Raw genomic sequence first — 20,152 nt, forward strand, 5'->3', positions numbered from 1 at the left:
CACTGCCATTAACTTAATGTGCTTAAATGCCATGAAAGCTCAATGCTGCACTCTGAAACAACCAATCTATTTTGCATTTGTTGATCTCAACTGTGACTTTGACTCTGTGTCACGCAGCTTTTTGTTCAATAAATTGCAAAGAGATAACTGTCCCGACACCTTGTATGACATAATTCATGCTTTCCACTCTAACACGTCAATGCAAGTTCGGCTCAGTTTAGCAGGCCTTGTGTCTGCCCTAATTCCAATTTATCGGGGCCTTAAACAAGGTTGTCTGCTTGCTTCATCCATCTTAAACTACTTTTTGCATGACTCGAAAGAGATCTTTTGTACTATTTGCTCAGACGCACCAAAACTCAATAATCAGCCGATCAAGGCCCTATTCTACGCAGATGACCTTGTTTTGATATCCAAAACTCCAATCGGCCTTCAGAAACTGCTATCTGCATTTGATGTTTACATTAAAATAAATGAACTTAAGGTAAATAAAAACAAAACTCAAATAGTGGTTTATGTGTCGGTTATATCTCAGACCTCTCAATACATTTGGTTGATTAATAATGTTAAATTAAACAAGGTTGTCTGCTTGCTTCATCCATCTTTAACTACTTTTTGCATGAATCGAAATAGATCTTTTGTACTATTTGCTCAGACTCACCAAAACTCAATAATCAGCTGATCAAGGCCCTGTTCTACACAGATTACCTTGTTTTGATATCCAAAACTCCAATCGGCTTTCAGAAACTGCTATCTGCATTTGATGTTTACATTAAAATAAATGAACTTAAGGTAAATAAAAACAAATCTCAAATAGTGGTTTATGTGACGGTTAGATCCCAGACCTCTTAATACATTTGGTTGATTAATAATGTTAAATTAACTACAGTCAACTGTTATAAATACTTAGGCATGGTTTTTGAGGGCAATGCCGCAGCCAAAGGTCAGATGGAGAGTGTTGATAGCAAACTGACCACTGCTATCTCCCAGACCAAAATAATTATGAGACGCTGTGGAAAATTTTCAATCATTCCAGCTCTACTCTTTTGGAACCAAAAAACTACACCATGTCTATATTATGGACTGGAGACTACTGCTCTACGACCGCAGTCTTATTTTGACAAACTTGAGGCCAAATTCTGTAAAATAATTTTGAGTCTACCACAATGTATTCCCATCTCTTGGCTGTGGTATGATCTGGGACTAACCTCATTGTTATGCTCTTTACCAATGGCAAACATGCAGTCTATTCAGAAAATGTCTTATTTCTACACCTCATAATGTAATGCTGAAAGTTCTGGCTTCATACCTGTTTTCATCAACACATCAGTTTGTTCAGAAGTGGACTTTGGGAAATACTTGTATGTGCTGACATATCCATTGATTTGTTGATATCGAATCCCACCAAAGCCAAAACATTGTTATAGGAATTTGACTGGATCAAGAACTCGGAAAAATGTCTCTCATATCCGCAATCTGCTCGACTGAGATTTGCCCCCAAAAAAATGCATGTTATGGCCAACTATCTACGCAAAGCACCTTCTCCAAAGCATCGCTCTGCCATGCTACGTTTTCAATTCAATCTGTGGCCAACTCGTGATCTTTTGGCCACTCGCAAATGAATACCTCAACAAGAGAACTTGTGTAGGTTCTGCCTAGATCAATCATGCCATGAGACAATGGAACATCTAATATCACTCTGTCCTGCACTTGTTGTTTTACGAAGAACTCAATTTCCAAAACATAGTTACACATTGGGGCTGCTCGAAGATGATGACCGTTGGAAGGTGTTGCTATCGTCATCTTCCATGTCTATCCAGATTGCCCTGATTGGTTTTTTAAATGCTTTAGAATTGGGAAAAGAAACATTAAGCCTGTATTTTTTTTTCAAGAATGTAATCAATTGATATTTAATTTAACTTAACTGAAGTTCTTTTCCCTCTGTAAATTCTTTATTCTGTTTTTACAAATATTTACGTATGTTCTGTTTAAACTGATTTTATTTTTATATATTGAAAAGTTGATTTAACTCAGCTGTATCAATAAAAAAAACAAATAATAATTAATGTATCTTTTCATAACCACCCAAATTACAAAGGACAAATGGCATTTGCATTTTTTTAAAAACACACACACACAAAACCAAGAGAGGATAATTTCTTCAAATAGTGTTTTTGAAAACGTTAAAAAGTCTACATGTTTTAAACTCCAAGAAGCAATACAAATGTTTCCCCTGGAACTTGCAGTACCGCAATGGGACATTTCACCTTTAGTTGTTTGCTATTTAAATAGTGCAGTGGTGAAGTGTCCAGCCTGCAAACCTGATGACTGCAGCTCCATCTCCATGTTGGCTTTAATTAATAAATTCAAAGAAGACATCCAATGTTTCTCTTTTCCTCTGAAAAAAGTGGGTGGACTCTGTCCACCCGCGTGTACCCTCGACTTGAGCCTGGCTATGTAGGCCCTTCCCATTGCATATATGTGGGTCGGGCATATACACCCACACAGGTGGAGCGCAGTGGTCAGCCATCCAACCACTTGGGTGTAGGCTGCAGGTGATGGGGCTTACGCGGCGGGTACCCCCTAACTGCTTCACACATCGCCTGTGCGTTGACTCACATCGGTGTGCCTGTAGGGGGAGGTGGAGCAAGGGATCCCTCCTTAGAGCTCAACACATATATAAGGGTTCCACCATGGAATGCGCTTTTCACTTAACTGGCATACTCAAAGAGGGTCACGTAATTGTGAATAGACTCTCACAAATAATGGTTCATTGTGGCTAGTATAGTGTGCGCTTGTCACACGCAAGTAGAGAAAATGCTTAGTGCTCACGAAAATCATGTACACATAGATATTAGTTCTGTCGCACATATTGATCACCAAGATGAATGGAATATGCTTATATGTTTTATATGTGTAAGGTGTATGTGTATGGTATGTATTTATAATTGTACGTAAAAATTCTATGAACTAAAAACGTATAAATAAATCAATCATCAAACCGTTTACCTTCTGTGAATTTAGAACAGTAATCCTGCTTAAAATTTATTGACAAATCATGATGAATACATATGTTTGTATTGTTTGTATCTATGTTCATAAGCACAAAACAATGTCCTATTTTCTTTTCTCTCTCCCTAGGAGTTGCCTGTGACGTCACTGATCCTTTGGATTGGATAGAGCTGAATCTAGGTGATTTTAAACAGCTAATAACATTTCAAGAGCTGCTCAGTTTTAACCAGCATTTCAACGAGGTGAGCCCCGAGCACTTTCTCTATAGTCATTGGCTTTGTTGCTTTTATATGACATGAAGAACTCGATTTCCAGTTTCACAGAAGGAGTATGTCGAGTGTTATGCCACCATGTAAAGCTGGCTGGTCAAGGAAAGGGCTCAGATCAGAAGGATATGGAACCAGTGTCAGAGTGGATATGAAAAATGATGGCCATGGCATAGTTGAATGTGAGGCCATCAACTCGCGCATTCATGGCAGAGGCCGGTTCGTGCTCATCAACTTGGGAAGTCGTGCATGAGGAGGTCAGGCGCTAGATTCTCTGGGAAGGGAGATAGATCAGCCCTTAGCCTTTGTTTTATTTCTTGTAGCTAATTAAATATTTAGACAAAAGCAGTCAGTTTCTTCTGGTTTGCTTCACCCATCAATGGGTAGAGAAAGAGGTCAAACTTCACTCTGTCTGCTGTGGGGAAACAGAAAGGAGCTCATTCTTCATTAGTGACGTTCCGTAAGGAGTGGCAGAAAGCACTGTGCAGAGGGAGCCCGATTCTGAGGGCTACCCACAGCAGCTACAGTGGGAGTTCTTACTGGAAGTGACAGCCCAAGTCCAGTGGTGGTGCACATACGCACAGATCTAGTAGTTCTTAAGCGGGTGGAAATCCTGAGGTAGCAACCTCTCGCAGAGGTTGAGAGTGTTTCTCAAATAACTCAAGTGTTTCTCAAGCAGTCCATGTCACATCTTGCCTGCAGTCCTGATCAGGAAGGTCATGGTGCCATGTCCATGAGACAGGGTGCTGTTCACATATGTCAGCATTTTGTTTGATCATTGCAGCAACTTGCAGGAAGTGGACCCCAAATAGGCCAGACATGTTCAATTGGCAAATACGAAGGCTCAAATATGCCACGACCGCTCAATAAGCCACACACTTTCTCACTGTGCTGGATTGCTCATTGTGCCTCGACTTGTGCTTATGTGACCAGGCTGTTGCTAATAATGCTGTATCACGGCCCTAATAATGTGCTAGAGACAATGATAACAATGTGCTGGAGCTGGTGATAACATGTGCTAGCACTACTAAGGCTGGTGCTCAATGCTCCAGGGCAGGGGTATCGTCTCAGGTTCGGACAAGTGTAGAAGGCTCGGAGTACTATCACACTGTTTAACAGATAACGGTTTGTCACCACTGATCAAATTCACTCAACAATTGAAAATGTGTACACACTCTACAATATGACCTGTGGCATATAGGAACAAAAAGATCAATAATTGTTATGCTAATAACCTATTATTTCAAGTGGCATTTCATGGAGAATCAGAATCTATGACCTCCTTCAAAAAGACTTGGAAAACTAGCATGCTCTATAATTGTTTCTGAGTTGGGCAGCAGGGTCTAAATCTCAGCCGAGACGATATATATTGAGTCCTCTGGGGGTGTTCGATGAAAAGCACGTCTGCTGCTCTACTACAGTGTCTGTTATTGATTATAGCTCATAATAAGCCACTCCAAATTCTATTTCTTGTGGGAGGAAGACATGCTAATAGAGGAGGAAATGAATCCTATGAAATCATTATTTTCTCCGCTTGGTGGAAAGGGTGGGAAGCCTTGATAGTGACCTGGATACGCCACGGGCTTGAGAGCAAGTGGGTGTTAATCAGTAGAGTGTATCTGTGAAAAGGCTTCAGAATTCTAAATTAAAAAATTGAACAAATGTTGGGGGCGCATACCTGCCTTATGCATCAAGAGTATGAAGGTACTAGGCAAAATAGGTGGATGCCGTAATAGGAGTTGGGTTAAAAAAAACAATGCTGTCAGAGGTCCCAGACAGGCTAGGGTCTTTATGAAGGGTCAGGGCAGCGCCAGTGGGTGAGAAAGCATCTTTAAATGACATCCATTAATGTGACACAATGAAGGCCTGGCAGTTCAACAGCACACTTTTAGACTTAGACTTTCAACAACACCAATTTGTTCAACTTTGTGCTGGAAATGTCAAAACGAACACCATGTTCCACTCTTGGTCAAGATCAGGGCAGTGTTATGCCTGTTAAGGTTGATCTCTAAATTCTGGCCTGGTGGAGGTCATGCTAGTTATGATGAACAGGGAAACTCTGATAGGTTAGCCAAATCCCTAACCAAGTTAAATGTGAAAATGATCTTGATTGATCAAAACATGTACCTGTTGTAGCAGTGATACCTGATCCAGTCACCATAAAGAACATGAAATATGTTTATTTTACCCAATTACTGTGGAGGTTTTGGAAAAAAAAACAAATAAATAAATATCAGCCAGAAATGTGTAGAAAAAGTGGAAAATGTGTTCACAATTGTGGGTGTGATACCTGTGTAAGAGAAAAAGAGTGTCCGATTGATTGGTGGGTTTTTCCTGCCTTGCTACATTGTGCATTCTATATCTCCGACTGGGAGGAACAATAGTGACACTGAACTGAAGACGTGCATACCAGTTGTGCTCTTGTTATTCAAATCAATAAGAGTGTCAAGGCTATTCTCAGCTCAGCGGTCCACAATGAGCCCATCCAGTAAAACACACAATAATTCAATTTAGACAGGCTAGCACACAACAACACTCAATAATAAACATATATGCAGTCAACATAGGTTTCATTAAATGCATTCAATGACTTAAACAACAAATGAAGGTGAGTGATGCCGTAAGATGGAGCCAAATCACACAGAAATATGCCCTAGCTTCAGAAGTCCAATGCCTATGAAGAGTGGGGCATTGTGCCCAAAAGTCACAAAGCCTCTCACAGTAAATGGCTGTTGCAGGTAAAGTGCTTCTGTTGGCGAATGCTCCAGAGAAGATATGCAACAAAGTTACTGCTAGATATAAATGTGTTTCTACCTTTCAGGTACAATGCGTTTAGAGGCGATGATCAAAAAGTGGTAGAATGGAAGAATACATCAGGTTTATTCTAAGGTTTATTCTAAGGAGGACGGGGGGCGGTGATTGCTTTGCAGTTACTTACATCTCTGACTCTGATTTTCCCAGGGTACTAGATGAGCTGATTGGGGGTTGCTGGAGGTAGGTTTTCCTGCCATTGGTTTCAGTGAGAGGTGCCCAGGGATTGCAGGTGCAACGATACCTCCGATCGGGTCCAAGAGCAAAGTGCAACCCTTTGCGATGGAGAAATGCAGGAAGCACTGATGCAGACCTCTTCAGGACATTTCCCCAAATGGGGGAAGGCAAGTTCCTGAGACAGTCATCACACACAGGTGTCCTTCTTGTCGTGGAAGAAGAAGACCTTCGAGGACAGGATCCCATTAAACTGGGACACTGAAATTCATCAGGAAGCGATTTATACAACGAGCTGGCGACCACCGATGCTCCGAATGCAAAGGTGGAATGGCAATGGTTTAAGCGAGGTAGCCCACTGGAGAGCTGGTTAGTCTACTGGGTGGTCCAGGGACACTTCCGAAGGTTCTGGACAGCTGTATCCTCGAGAATGGGTCTAGACTGATGGTCCCACCAGTCCAGGCGTTGTAACACCGCCCAGGTTTTTCACAGATCAGGTAGTCCAGCAGGGCTTCACTGGGCCAAATGCAGGAAGGGATGCCGGGCCTCTTCGGGAGTCATCCACAGATCTTCAGTCAGCTTCTCGTCTACACAGGATATTTGGCTCCAACGCTGATCTGAAGAAATTACTGCAGGAGTCCTTTTCTTATCCAAAATCCTGGCTGTAAGCAAGTCCATGCCCACCAATGGTAGGGATCTGCATTATTCAAACAGCCAGCAGTGGTCCAATCATGGACCACTGTGGGTTTCACTCATGTTCCACTCCTAGACTCTATGGCACCCCAAATATGGAGTGGGACCAGACAGTCCCACCCACTTCCTGGGCCCCTTACTCAGAAAGCAGCATTATCCTGGTGGTTATATCAGATGTTCTGACCTTGCACGGTAGAAGAAGGCCAAACACTAATATGGCCAAAGAACAAGCAAAAATTGCGTGGCCAGCAATTTTTGGGCACTAGCCACGTGTAGTAGCCATATGCGGTAAACGAACGCAAATGGACACACTAAAAATAACACACAAATGGTTAAAAAATAATTACTGCCACCAGCTTTTCTTTAGACACATATAAAGGTAACCAAAATGCCCAAGTGTAAAAAAACTAGGGTGATATAAATGTATCCCCATTGTATGCCCGTTGCACTGCATTGTAAGATGCTGTGTGTAATTTTAAAAAGTTACCAAGTGTGAAATGTCAAAAGGGAAACAAAGATTCCCTGTATTGATAGTCTGAAAGACTGATCAGTTTCCCTGTAACAAATGAGCAAAAAGGCCAGTGGAGTGAACCTGAAGGATTCACTTCCCTGTAAAAAGTCAGGACAGGTTCAAAGAAAAGTTTGGGGGTCCATAGAACTATGGAGGGAAAGTTTACAAAAGAGAAACCTGTCTCAACAATGACTAATGATGAGGTCCTAGTAAATATCATCATCATACCAGTCAGTGGATTTGGGGGGGTCGTCTAGAAAGTTCAGCGGGTGGTAAATATCAGTGCTGTTTAACAAAACCTTTTTGGTGGTTGAAGGACAGCTTCACACAGCTTCCCATGGGAAAATAGGTCATAAATAGGTCACAGAGCAGCAGAGACTGAGGGGTACTGCACGTGCATGCATTGAGTTCTTTACCAATATTGCAAAGGTCAAAAGCTAAGAAAATGTTTGCTGTTGATAATGTTACTGCTTCCGAAGTCAGAGGGTATTTGCCCTGCGGTAATGAAGCCATCATTTACATACTGTAAACTGTTAATTTCACATTGGCCATATCAAATGTAGAAGATCTTGATTTCATGGCCTTAGAACATACACATAAAGACTGGCTGCCTCACATAAAGACTTCATCACCTTCTCACACTCCTCTACAACATTACCAAGGCTCATCAATTGAAGATGGACTTCTCTCCCTGATTAACCTACACTGCCTTCCAACCTATACTCGCAGTCAGGCATTGTAAACTTGAAGTGTCAGTTGACTTCACTAAAATCCAATTATTGAAGAGAAAAACAGAACAATGAAACAATCAGCAAATGAGCAACCTAGGAGATACAGTTCGCCACACAAATAGGGTGTAGCTTACTCAAATCACATTGGGTACTGGTAACCAGAGGTGCAGACACAGATAGGGTGCACTGCATGTGGGACGCAGGGTGTTGGTGGGGGGTATGGGCAAGCAACGAAGTTATCCAAGCAGTTAAATTGAGGCAGGTCGAGGTGACCCCAAAGGGCCACAGGAGTACAGCAAAGGCAGGATCTAGCCATCCATGTCCAGGAAAGGACCCCAAATATCATTAAACATGGCAATGTCCCCCCGTGTTTGTAAATGGCTTGTTCCAAATGTGTGACAGTCAGCAGATCATTGACCCATTCATCGACAATCAGGCCTTCAGGCCTAACATTGACTTCCAATTCCATTAATCAAATTCTTTCCCTGAAGAGATAGACTTTCAACTGTTTATGCAGATTCCAGAGGACTTTGTAGACTCCAAGTGCAGAGTTGGATAGTTTCATTCAAATGTCAGTTTCAGGTTGAGTTTGATTCTTTCTGCGACCATTCCCAAGAAGACATGAGTCTCGGGGCAAAACCAAATCAGATGGCAGATTTTTCCTCGAGAGTTTGTTGCACTTCCAGCAACATGTGCCTTCCGTCTAATTCCTACTGTGCATCAGGATGGGCGACCATTACAATCTGTTCAATATTTTGATCTGGCTGCTCCTCATGCTCCAGAGGTGAGAGTGATACTGCCACAGCAATGCATCCAAGCTTCCTGCTCCAGGTGTTCTCCCAATTCCTGCAACAAGCACCGGGCCAACTCCAGAGGCAGAGTACACATGCTCCAAGCATCCCATACGTATTGGATGCTTGGTGGGGACTTTCAATCATCCGCTTGATGCAATGCCAAGCTTATTGACGAAGAAGTGGCAGAGAGCCCATGTCAGGCACCGATTTGGGGACCCTCTAAGCAGCCTGTAAACATAGTACATCCAGTTGTTAGTTCATACCTAAGATGAAGAAGTCTGTGAGGGATCCATCTGTTGCCATCCAGCACATTAGCAATGTAACAGACCCCAGTAAGATACCAGTTAGCTCATAAAATCTCCTTCCCATTGATCCTAATGAACGGGGTTTGCCATTTGAGGCTTGAAAGATGATATAGGGATGGATGCCCAGAGTCGTGGACATCGAGACTCAACGGCCTCCCACAAAATCAGTGACCAGGTTTTTCTCTTTTATGTGCTTTGTTCTTGTAGATAGAAGTGCTTGGGGCTCTGGGCAGGAGGACTTTGAGGATTCACCTTAGACCCACTCATTCATAGCACAACATGTTCTGACTCCATATGCCATGAGGTGAATGCCAGATGGCCATTCTTGAAATTACACACATTCATACCACCAAGTATTAACGGGAAGTTGTAACTTCTAGAAGTCGAGTACGCCAGGCTTCCGGTCCCAAAGGAGCTTCGGCATGTGTTGGTGCAGATCTCTAAACAGGTGCTGTGGATATTTCAGCAGCATCATTGACACTACATAGTTCATTCTCTGCGCCACTTTCATCTTGATACTTTTGACTTTAACCAGAGTGAGAGATTCAGAAGCAACCACCTCTTCAGGTCAGACTGGATCTTTGGCATCGAAGAACCAAAACTGAGTTGCATCATTCTTTTGATATCCGTCAAAATCCATATAATTAGCTACTTAATTTTCGCTCAATGCCATAAAAGGTCAGGGGTCTCAAAGTAGTGTCCCTGGCATGAGGCAGAATGCAGCATGATTTAAAATGTGGCCCAGTTCATCTTATAGCTGGAAACCTTAAAAAAGCGTTCAATCTGCAGCATCAGCTCGCAGATACTTGTCTGGGCATTCTGCAACCAGGTGGTCATCCGCATGCAAGCAGATATTAGAGTGCATGTCCCCAAAGCTCAACCTCTCGATCTTCTCATCATTCCTCAACAGACCTGCAAGGGGGTTCATTGCTAAGATAAATATTAAGTATAAGAGGAAGCACCACTGCCTCGTCCCTCTGCCCAGTGTGAAAGTTGTGATGACAATCCATTTGCAAGAAGCAGTGGCTGTCAGCTCTGTGTATATAACACATTCGTGATGTGACTGATACTGATGAAACTATTATATAACACATTAACAGAGCATTGGCCAGAGCAGCCACCCACAGACAGATTAAGTTTTGAGCACGTGTTTTGAATAGTGATGTTAATTATGTTCTTTATTATTGTTATTATTATTATTTTTAGGGTAGTTATTGCGCATGGATCTAGCTTTGGGAAGCAACAGGTTGCTTTACAATCATAGGGGAAGAACCCGGTGAGGGAGGCAGAGAACCAAGGGAACCTGGAGCTAACAACATGGGACGGGGAAGGAGGACAATTTGGCAACAAGAGATCTGCAAGCAACATGGTGAGGAAACATTGGGGAGCAAATCACTCAGTCTCAGGTAGGGTAGGGAGTGAAGGGTGTACAGAGCTAGGTGCTAGGGGTGGAGCCATTCCTTGAAGATGAGGGTCTTGAGCTCCTCTCTGAACTGTAGAAGCGACCGGGCGAGTCTGATGTTGACTGGGACGGGGTTCCAGAGTTTTGGGGCCTAGACAGTGAAGGCCTGTCTTCGGGTTCCTTGCTTCCTGCACCAGTGGAATTCAAGTCTGCACATGTCCTTACTTCTGGTGGATCATATTCCTCAGGAGATGCTGAGTTTCTCAGTGAGGTAGCTTATGGACTTCAGGGCAACAACCTTGTAGATGAGGCAGCAGGATCTGGAAATGATACGTGCTTGCCGCAGGAGTCAGTGCAGTCCGATGAGGGTTGGGGTGATGTGGTTGAATTTGCGGAGTGCTTTGATGAGTCTCACTGTAGCATGCACAACACATCTCAGGGTTCCCGTTCTAAACTGTGTATTCATTTAGACAGCGAAATGTAAACTGGCATGCTGCAAAGTGTATAATTTGGGAATTTTGTGAAAGCCTGATAAAGCAACTGAATTTTAGGTGAATTTCCCCTGCATTGTAAGGTTGAAATGAACTATATTTACTATTTTACTAGAAAATGTAATTATTATTATGAAACAGTTTGTTTCTTGTCCGAGATGGTGGGAGTGGTATTAATGAAGGTTGAAGATTTTAAACTGATATTGCCCATGTGCATAAAAAGACTGGCGATTCTTGGAGGGTAATATTCAATTTGGGTTTTCTTTTGAAAAGGAGCTCTAACAAGGTTTTCGATTCTATAGATTGATGGATTTAGGAACACATTTCAATGCAGGTCGAGGTATATGAGTTCAGTTTTTAATTTTGAGTAGGCAAGCAAATTGTGAATTGCAGTTGGGTGTAGGCTTAGTTTAACTTTTCATCCTTTATTTGTCTTTATTATTGTGTTCAGGATGTTGTTTCTAGTGGTTAGCAGATCATGATTATTGTAAAGACTTGAAACTACATGACAGGAGTGGGTTGTTTTAACTATTCTAATCTATTATGGTTACAACATTTCTAGAAATTGTGTTTAGTATGTTGGTAGGGTTAATAACCATTTTAACTACCAAAAAATGAACTGAATTGAATAATAATAATAATAATAATAATAATAATAATAATAATAATAATAATAATAATAATACTAATAATAATAGCCACTTTTTTCCTATATAATGCTTGCCACCACACTATTTGCTGTCTCATGGGGTTGTAAAGGTGAATTGTTAGTATTACATCCTATTTTGGAACTAATTAACTTGACTTTGGAAGGATAAGCCATTGCTGCTGCTATTCAAACCTATAACTTGCAAATGAAAAACCTATTTTAGCAGCAAGTATTTCATTCAATGAGCTATCTGATAAGATATTGCTTGTTCTTCCCCAGTGTACCCCCATGGAGTTTCTTCATGCAGAACTGGGCCTATTGTCATTTTCAGTTCAGGGCACAGCTACGCATGATGAAACTATTATATGTCAAGATCCTTCGCGCTGTACTTGATACACTTCCCCAGTTTATAAAATTAGTTTGTTGTGAAACAGAGCAATCCAACTATGAGCAATTATTCTACTATATGTGCAAAACTTACAACTATGATATCCATTGATCCCAAAGGTGATATATCTCATTTAAAAGCAGAGATTGATCACAAATCATCTGAGTTTGAATATAATCAAAATGTAATTGAACTGTGCTGTAAATACAGTGCTTGGGAATATTTTCTGGCTGTTGCAAAGCCAGGGCATTTCCCAAAGTGCGTAACAGAGTTTCTGTGTCACATCATTAGGTGAGACTATGTGAGAATGAAATATAATCTACTAGTCACACTGGCCATTACTGGCGCCTGAGAACAAATTCTGCCGCAAGAGAGGACATTTATATGTAGGAGTACAATAAAACATCTCCTAGTGAACCACAAGATTTTCGCTAATTTACATATCCGCCATTTGGGGATAATCCCACATATGATTTGTAATATCTTGTAGGGTATTTGGCAGGAGCTTATGGTAGGTTACGACATGACCCTAGTATTGGCAGGAATTCGACCATGGCCTAAAGATGGCTAAGCATGACTGACCATGGTCTAGGGATGGCTGACCATAGCTGGAAACCGTCAACCCTGGATGGTGATGGAGCGTTGCCGGGCAAAAATGCACCATGATCAGGACGTGCCGTGTATACATGTTGATGGGGCAGGCCAGAGTGTCTGCTTACTGCCTGTCCCTAAATACATATGCCAATATCAAAAATACAAAACGCCTGACACTAAAACTGTGGCTGACTGAGACACAAAACAGTGCATCCAAACAACGCCTGAGCATCTATGTCTGCCTTCACTATGATGCAATCCCTCCTCTCTACACATCTGTAAAGCTATAGCGTCACCTAAATGACCCACAACTTAAGAAGACACAGATATCAACATGTAACCAATAAAACGTAGGTCAGAAGCACATGACATCATGGAAGCATACCAAAGAAACATGTTTGCTCTTCAGCGGATGGTAGAGAATGGAAGGTTGCTTCCCTACCATATCAGACCTGGCCATAATGCAATTCCAGAACCGTGACGGAGTTCATAGTGCTTAAAGCAAAGCCTGAAGAATATGTTGCTTGGTGAGAATTAGAAGATGGCTGCCAATAAAGTCTTGAAAGCCTAGCTCTCCTAGTAGAGATGTATAGTGCCTGAGTAAAGCTTTTCAGGTGCGTTTTTGAACGGATTTGCCTCGTTTGGAATTTGCTAGAGTTTTCTTAATGGCCTGTGTTTTCTTACTTTGATCAATATGGCATGGTGTCAAAGAGGACAGGAGATTGTCATTTAAGGTGATTAGAGGCTATAAAGACCTTCATTGTACGTTTGGCAGATTTTTTACAAGGATTACTGGTTTTGATAATTACCGTTAGTGAACGCCCTGGGTCCGATTGGCCAATCTGCGAGCTATATGACCCGGTGCAGCTTCTACATTGCGCCAACTGTCATAGCAACGCATACTGTTGAGCAGCAGGAAGAGCTCTCATCATGGCACTTCCCTCTCTTCATGGGAGCGCAGCAGTGAGAGCAGACCCGCTGACTTCACTGCCAGTCTCCTTGACTGCCTCCTCTCCCGGGCCGCACTGGACAGACGCGGCCTGGGCACTAGATAGCTACACTCCCAACCTCCTCATTATATGTTTGTGGTACTTTCTGCCTCTGCCCTCTGTAATCTTCGCCAGCTCGTACCTGGAATACATGGCCCAGTGAAGTTTAAATCACACATTTTTTAATGTGCTATTCTCAGGAGAATTTTACACCTTTACTGGCTGCCACCTTGAAACATATCTACAATAAGGCCTTGAGACTCGAGTCTCTCATTTCAGAAATTCCTCACATCAATATTTTTGAAGGCCCAACCTGAATATTATGGCTAATATTTGCAGGAGGTTTTTGGGTGGGTAAAGCTTGTAATGGCCCACCAGCCTGAAATTACACGCCAATGCGAGGCGGGCTCTTTGACAGGGGCTAGAGGATGTAACTGGCTGGAATAGCCAGCAGTGCCCCCGCACCATTTCGTCCCGGGCGGAGTTGGAATGCTTGTCTAAGTGAAGGCAAACCTACACTCACCCTTTGAAGAAAAGATGTTGAGCATCCAAAAGGGAGACAACGGGCAATGCTCGATGGGGCACGAACTCACAGACACTGGGGGCTGTGGCCACAAACAGACAAAGCATACACAGTGGCAGAACTGGAACTCTTGCATACCCCCATCTGCCAGACCAATCAAATTACAGGGAACACAGGGTGACTCCACCATACAAGCCCGTGTTTCTTGCTCTGCCGCATTCACTAGTGTCCTCCATTTTGTCTTCCCATCTTGCTTGTTGACTGGGATTAAAGGACAAGGGGTTGGTGTGGTGCATGTGGAGGTGCAGGGAGACAACATTGAGGATGCTAGTGAACGTGACAGAGCAGGGAAATCTGGCTTATGTGGTGTATTCACTGTGTGGTCCCTGCAATGTGATTGGTCGTGACAAGGCAGTTGGGTGTTAATGGATAATACTGACTCTAGAACGCAGGCTGTACTAAGAAGGTCCAACTTTCTAATCTATCCAAGCACAGCTGCTAAAGTATGACCTGGTCTCCCTGTATTAATTCAGTCAGTGGTTTTATTGGAACCTTCTTTAGAGTAAACCACATTTACAGCAGTGTACCAGGGGCCTCTCTCATTGCGATCGAACTGTAAACATGCTTTTTGGTTTGGGCAGGGTTGAGAGCTCATTCATGACGTTAGGACATGGACCCAGAACGATCCTTCAAGCGCAGCACTAAACTGAGAGACCATTTCTTTTCATCTTTTCTCCCCTAACTCCTGGCACATATTAGATGCTTTTCCTTTTTTTTTTTATCAGTGTGAGACAGTAACAATTTCACAACAACTCTGCCTACGAACATAACTGTGTACAGTATTTACAAAAAAGTTATGTCCAGGGATGTATACATTAATTTTCAGTATATCTATTTCATTTGAACAATTGAACCATGGTGTAATGTGTTCTTTTTTTGCTCTTTAACAAAGCATATCATAATCCTATTTATATTTTTCACGCTAGGTAGAGGCGGATCGTACTCCAACCCAATTAGCCGATTTGACCTTCATTGCTGACCATTTCTGCAACAAAACATTGTCCATTGCTGTGCTTGCGCAAGTAAAGAACTTCGCGACTTACGGAGACCTTCATGAGTATCTGGCACGACTCCAAGGAATCCAGGGGACAGTAAGATACAGAATAATTTTATCTTTTCCAACTGTTCTGAGTCTTCCTCATGCCACATCGTTCTGCGATTAAAACCCCAATTCCAATGCCACCTTGTTGTCACTTCAATGTCCTTCCCTTGGTCTAGGATATAGGATGAACACGCTGGAGGAAGATACTTTAGAATGTTGCAAAAATCGACCAAACTCATGTTTGCACTAGTGTTTACTACTTGCGTACTATGCAATGAGCAGAACGGTGTTGCCCCAATCCATGTCACATACATGTTTTTTTGTTTTTGTTAAATTAAGCAGTCAGGCTTTTGTACTGCGACATAAAAAGGATAATATAGCTCGTCAAACAAAGCCACCTGACAGCAAACAATGGCAAAAACCATTTCCCTTCATTCCAAGACTCTTGACGGAGTATATGTATGGTCAATTCCGTATGACACAAGCAAGAAAAATGGTGCTCAAATGTTAGCACAGATGCAAAGCTTAAGCAATCTTGCTGCAGGATTCCGACATTAGTTACTCATGCATGAAGTCAACATGGATGTTATCCTAACTTTTCAAGATTGTCCTCTCCTTATCTACATTTGATTCACCCTCTCGGACATAAAAAGGACTCAGGAAACGAGCCGCAGCAGAGTTGGACCTTGATAGCCTCCATGGGGACTCCTCACTTGTCACACCCTTTCCTCTACATGCATTATGTAACCCGAGGTAAAGTGAGGTGGTGCTCCTTTCCCTAGACCTCCTCACAGAAGCTGCCTCCCTGGCCTGCATCTGATCCTGCCTTTTTATCTTGCAGTGCCAGTTCCTCGGCCCAAACCCCACTTTACTGACCAGTCTTCTCCCAGATTCCAGCTCGATCTGGCGACTGAGTGAATGTATATGAAAGAAGGAACGAAAATGATTGCCAGATGCTCAAGAGCAATACACTGGGACACTTGCACGAGCAAGCTGAAATGTTCCTACTTCATGGAACATTTTTACATTTGGAGATGCTGTTTCCCACACTTTTGCAAATATTGGCAGCTGGGCAGTTTGGGACACTACGTCTATTTGTGGCCCAGTAATCTACTGTTCTCGTGCTATGACTATATACATTCACACTTAAATATGCAGCCTTAGGTTTCATCATTGCATCACAAAACAATGTCAGCCTTCAACAACTTAACTGTGTTCTCCAGGCCTGGCAAATAGGCTATAATGCAGCTGCACTAGCAGGGGAGGGGGAGAGCAATAGAGTACATGCTAACAACATAGTTCTGAATGTGAAATCTGCTTACTACTCCAAGAGGATTTCTGACTTGTTATTGTTGTTATTGGGCATAAGTGGAGGCCCACCTGACTGATTTTATGGGCTGCTTGTTCATTCCCATGCACTTTATTGCAGCTGTACAATATCTTCTGTTCTTTCGTTGACGCTTGACTTTAAATGCCATGTTATCATTGTCATGCTCATTCTGCTTTTTTGTCATTGTTAGAGTACAGACTATTCAGACTTTGCGCCGTGTGACAGCCCATCGGCAGGAAATCACCTTACGAATGGAACACAGCGAGATCTCCTCAGTAGCCTCTTGTTTGTGCTCAGCAAGGAATGGAGTCTACTCGATGCCTCGCGGTGGTTGCAAGTCTTCCACACAATTATCCTTGAATTCCAAGGGGCCGTCAATGGATCTCATTTTTCTCAGTTGCCGCTTAATCTTTCTTGCGAAACCTACCAGGCTATGTAAGTATAAATGCCACCCCAAATGATCAATCATCTGCTCACAGTGATGATGTTAGCGCTCTACGCAACTAGTCATTTTCAGCAGTCTGTAATGTTCTGGGGGCTATATTCCATCAGCTATACACCGGGTGTGAGCAGTGCCTATAATGCAGACTCATAACCCATATTCTGAAACCAAGAGAAAGTATCTAAATATCTGTAATACTTATGATCCAAATGTTTAAAAACAAGGTCAGTGCATTGGCTGATCTCAATATGCACTGCCTAATGGAGAGTCAAGAGGGGAATTTGTGTCCTTACCTCCCACATTCTGTAAAATTCGAGGTACAAGAGGTAAACTTTGTTCTCTGGAAAATAATTTGTTGTAAATAAAAGGGTCTCTTCTGTTAAGTCTTGAAAAGTAAGGCTACAGACAAAATAAGTATCGGTTTGAAGATTTGCATAGATGACCTTGGGCCTCATTCTAAGTGTGGCCATCCGGAAACAAGCGTGTCAGTAAGCTTATCAGCACTCTTTTTTCCAGACCACCACACTACGAGTCTGCCTGTAGGGGTCATTGCGCCCGCCAGGGTCAGACCTGCTGGGCGCAACGGCCGCTGCAGGCCGACTTTCCACGAAAGCACCTGCACCATTAGCAACAGTGCCGGTGCTTCCGTCTCCCCACTCCCCACGGGAATGGGGAGTTACAAAACCCGCCGCCTGACTTACCGAGCGGCTGGGACATAAAATGTCCCGGGGGCATCGGGAAGTCAGGCAGCGGATTCAGTGTTTCAGGGTCAGCAGCAACCTGCCGGTGGCACTGGTGGGTTACGACCGACCTCGGAATGAAGCCCCTTGACTTTTATGCTCCGATCTTCAGCGTCAAAGGACTTAGAGAGGGAATCATAACCATAAACCACAAATGCTAGCTATGAAAGGGTAATAGACCTATTTGTGAGCAGGTGAGACTGAACATCCTTTCCTGACAGTGACATTGGAGGTTGGAATATCCTTTGTTGCCTGTACATGACATTTCTTCCTGCAAGAATCAGTTTAAATTGTCGAGAGCTACATTTTCTTCTGACTATATATAGGATCACCCCTCTAAACCTTTCTGACTCTTTTTTCCATTATGTTCCATAGTATGAAGGATCTGAATGAAATCTATCCGACTCTTACGGAAACCGGAGCAATACATGATTACTCCTACAGCAGCAAATACCTTTTCATGCAACAACGTTTAAAAGGTGAGACAGACTATAACTGGGATGATGGTGACAGAATGGGATTATGGCTAGTCCCACCAAAACCCACCAGAATCCCTTCCGCTGGTGTGAACATTTTATCACAAAAGTGTATGTTGAGTATCATGATGAGTGCCATGGGACCCGGTGCTGTTCAGATCAGAAATGAATGGGCTGTGTATGCATGCAGTTATGCAGATGTGATTTAGCAGATAATTGTTATGGAATTATGTGGAGAAGCAAAAAACAAATCCATGAATTCAAAGCCAAATTCATGTATAGACAGTGGGTCTGATTCATGGAAGTGTTTTATAATGGCGCAATCCCATAGGAAAATGTTCCTTGAATCAGGCCCACTGTACCCATTTTCCGGACATTGCCATATACCCGGGTATTCCCAGCATTTGCCTGCTGTTGAATTCACACGTTCATTGAGTATTATCATGCGCAAGCTATTTGCATGATATGCTGTGACGCCCACTTGATAGAGCAGAAATTGCTAGCATGTGCCATGTACTGCTATTGCAAGTCTACGTACACAGAGCCTTTCCAGGATTGGTTGTCAAAACTCCAGCTACTCGCGTCATTGCCTCCAATGCCACATGGCCCAACTAGCACAATCAGTGACAGATTCTATTATGGAAAGTTAGCAAAGCAGGCCCACATTCCATTTTGCCCCGTTCGCAAGGAGCTGCCAGGTTCTGTATTTCCAGCTAAGACAGTCAAGCTAAAAGCTGCTGTGTCCATTTTGGACAGCCGTTGCAGATACCATTATGCCCAGTTATCAGGGTAGGGACAGCTTCCATGTTGATCACTTAGCACAACAGTAACAGATTCCGTGACCCTGAGTTAGCACAATAGTCCAAGTTTCCATTGTGTCAAATAAGAATGCCATGGCCAGATTCGATTTTGGCCATTTAGCACAGCGCAGACATATTCTAATATGCCCTCTTATAGCAGTTCCAGACTCTGTTACGCTCAATTAAGACAGCCTAGCCAGCTCCATTATACCCACCCAGGCCAGGTGCTGTAATGACTAGTTAGAGAAGCAGCAATGCATTCCATTATGCTCAGTTGGTCTAGTAAGGTCCTGGTGATGTAAGTGATCAGAAGGAGAAGGCGCAATATGGGGAGGTGCTCTAAGTGCAGCTAGCGGGCAAGGGAATACTGTACAAAGGGTTGGGGCATGATGGGGTAAACAGCAAAGCATTTAGGGCACTGCACAATACAGTACAATGACAATGGGGAATGAATTGACATGATTTAAGTCCTGTGAGAGTTATGTGGTCCTAGGGACATAGTCTGGGTGACTGAATGTGATCTACATGTATTCCAAAATGAAGGACAGCCATTGTTTCGCATGACGCCTGCACAGGAGGAAGACATGGGCAGGCAAAACCATATGAGCCAATGGGTTCATAAGCGCTTGAGAGGCTGCTGGGGAGATCACAATAACCAAGAGAGGTCTTACTCTGGCACTTAAGGTGGAATGCAGGACTAAGAGTACCCCACATACACATATTAGTAGGACACGCAAGTCATCATGTAAGAGCAAAGTGTCTGGAAGTGTGGTGTTTAGGTGCAAAGCATGGCTGGATGCACTATGTTTACAATCTAGGATTGCTTACAGTGAGTTTGTACAGTGAGTGCAAGACCTATGAATAAGACAGTTGGCAGTAGCAATGCAGAAGTCACAGTTAGAACATGTGGCCATGTTCCACCCTGGCTCCTC

The 20,152-nt window shown here is 42.9% G+C and overlaps 1 protein-coding gene across 1 annotated transcript in view; it reads left to right on the top strand.

Annotated features, from left to right (window-relative positions):
• The window catches only part of LOC138568695 (uncharacterized), a 1,243,988-nt gene that overhangs the window by 20,794 nt on the left and 1,203,042 nt on the right, over positions 1 to 20,152 (top strand). Inside the window, exons 5-8 of the mRNA XM_069646472.1 lie at positions 3,139 to 3,251; positions 15,317 to 15,481; positions 16,953 to 17,197; positions 18,320 to 18,423. Of these exons, the coding sequence (XP_069502573.1) occupies positions 3,139 to 3,251; positions 15,317 to 15,481; positions 16,953 to 17,197; positions 18,320 to 18,423 (627 nt within the window). The remainder of the gene's footprint in view (positions 1 to 3,138; positions 3,252 to 15,316; positions 15,482 to 16,952; positions 17,198 to 18,319; positions 18,424 to 20,152) is intronic.

The sequence above is a fragment of the Ambystoma mexicanum genome, chromosome 2q (genome assembly GCF_040938575.1).
Source record: "Ambystoma mexicanum isolate Mex_15411 chromosome 2q, UKY_AmexF1_1, whole genome shotgun sequence".
In the NCBI taxonomy this organism is placed as follows: domain Eukaryota; kingdom Metazoa; phylum Chordata; class Amphibia; order Caudata; family Ambystomatidae; genus Ambystoma; species Ambystoma mexicanum.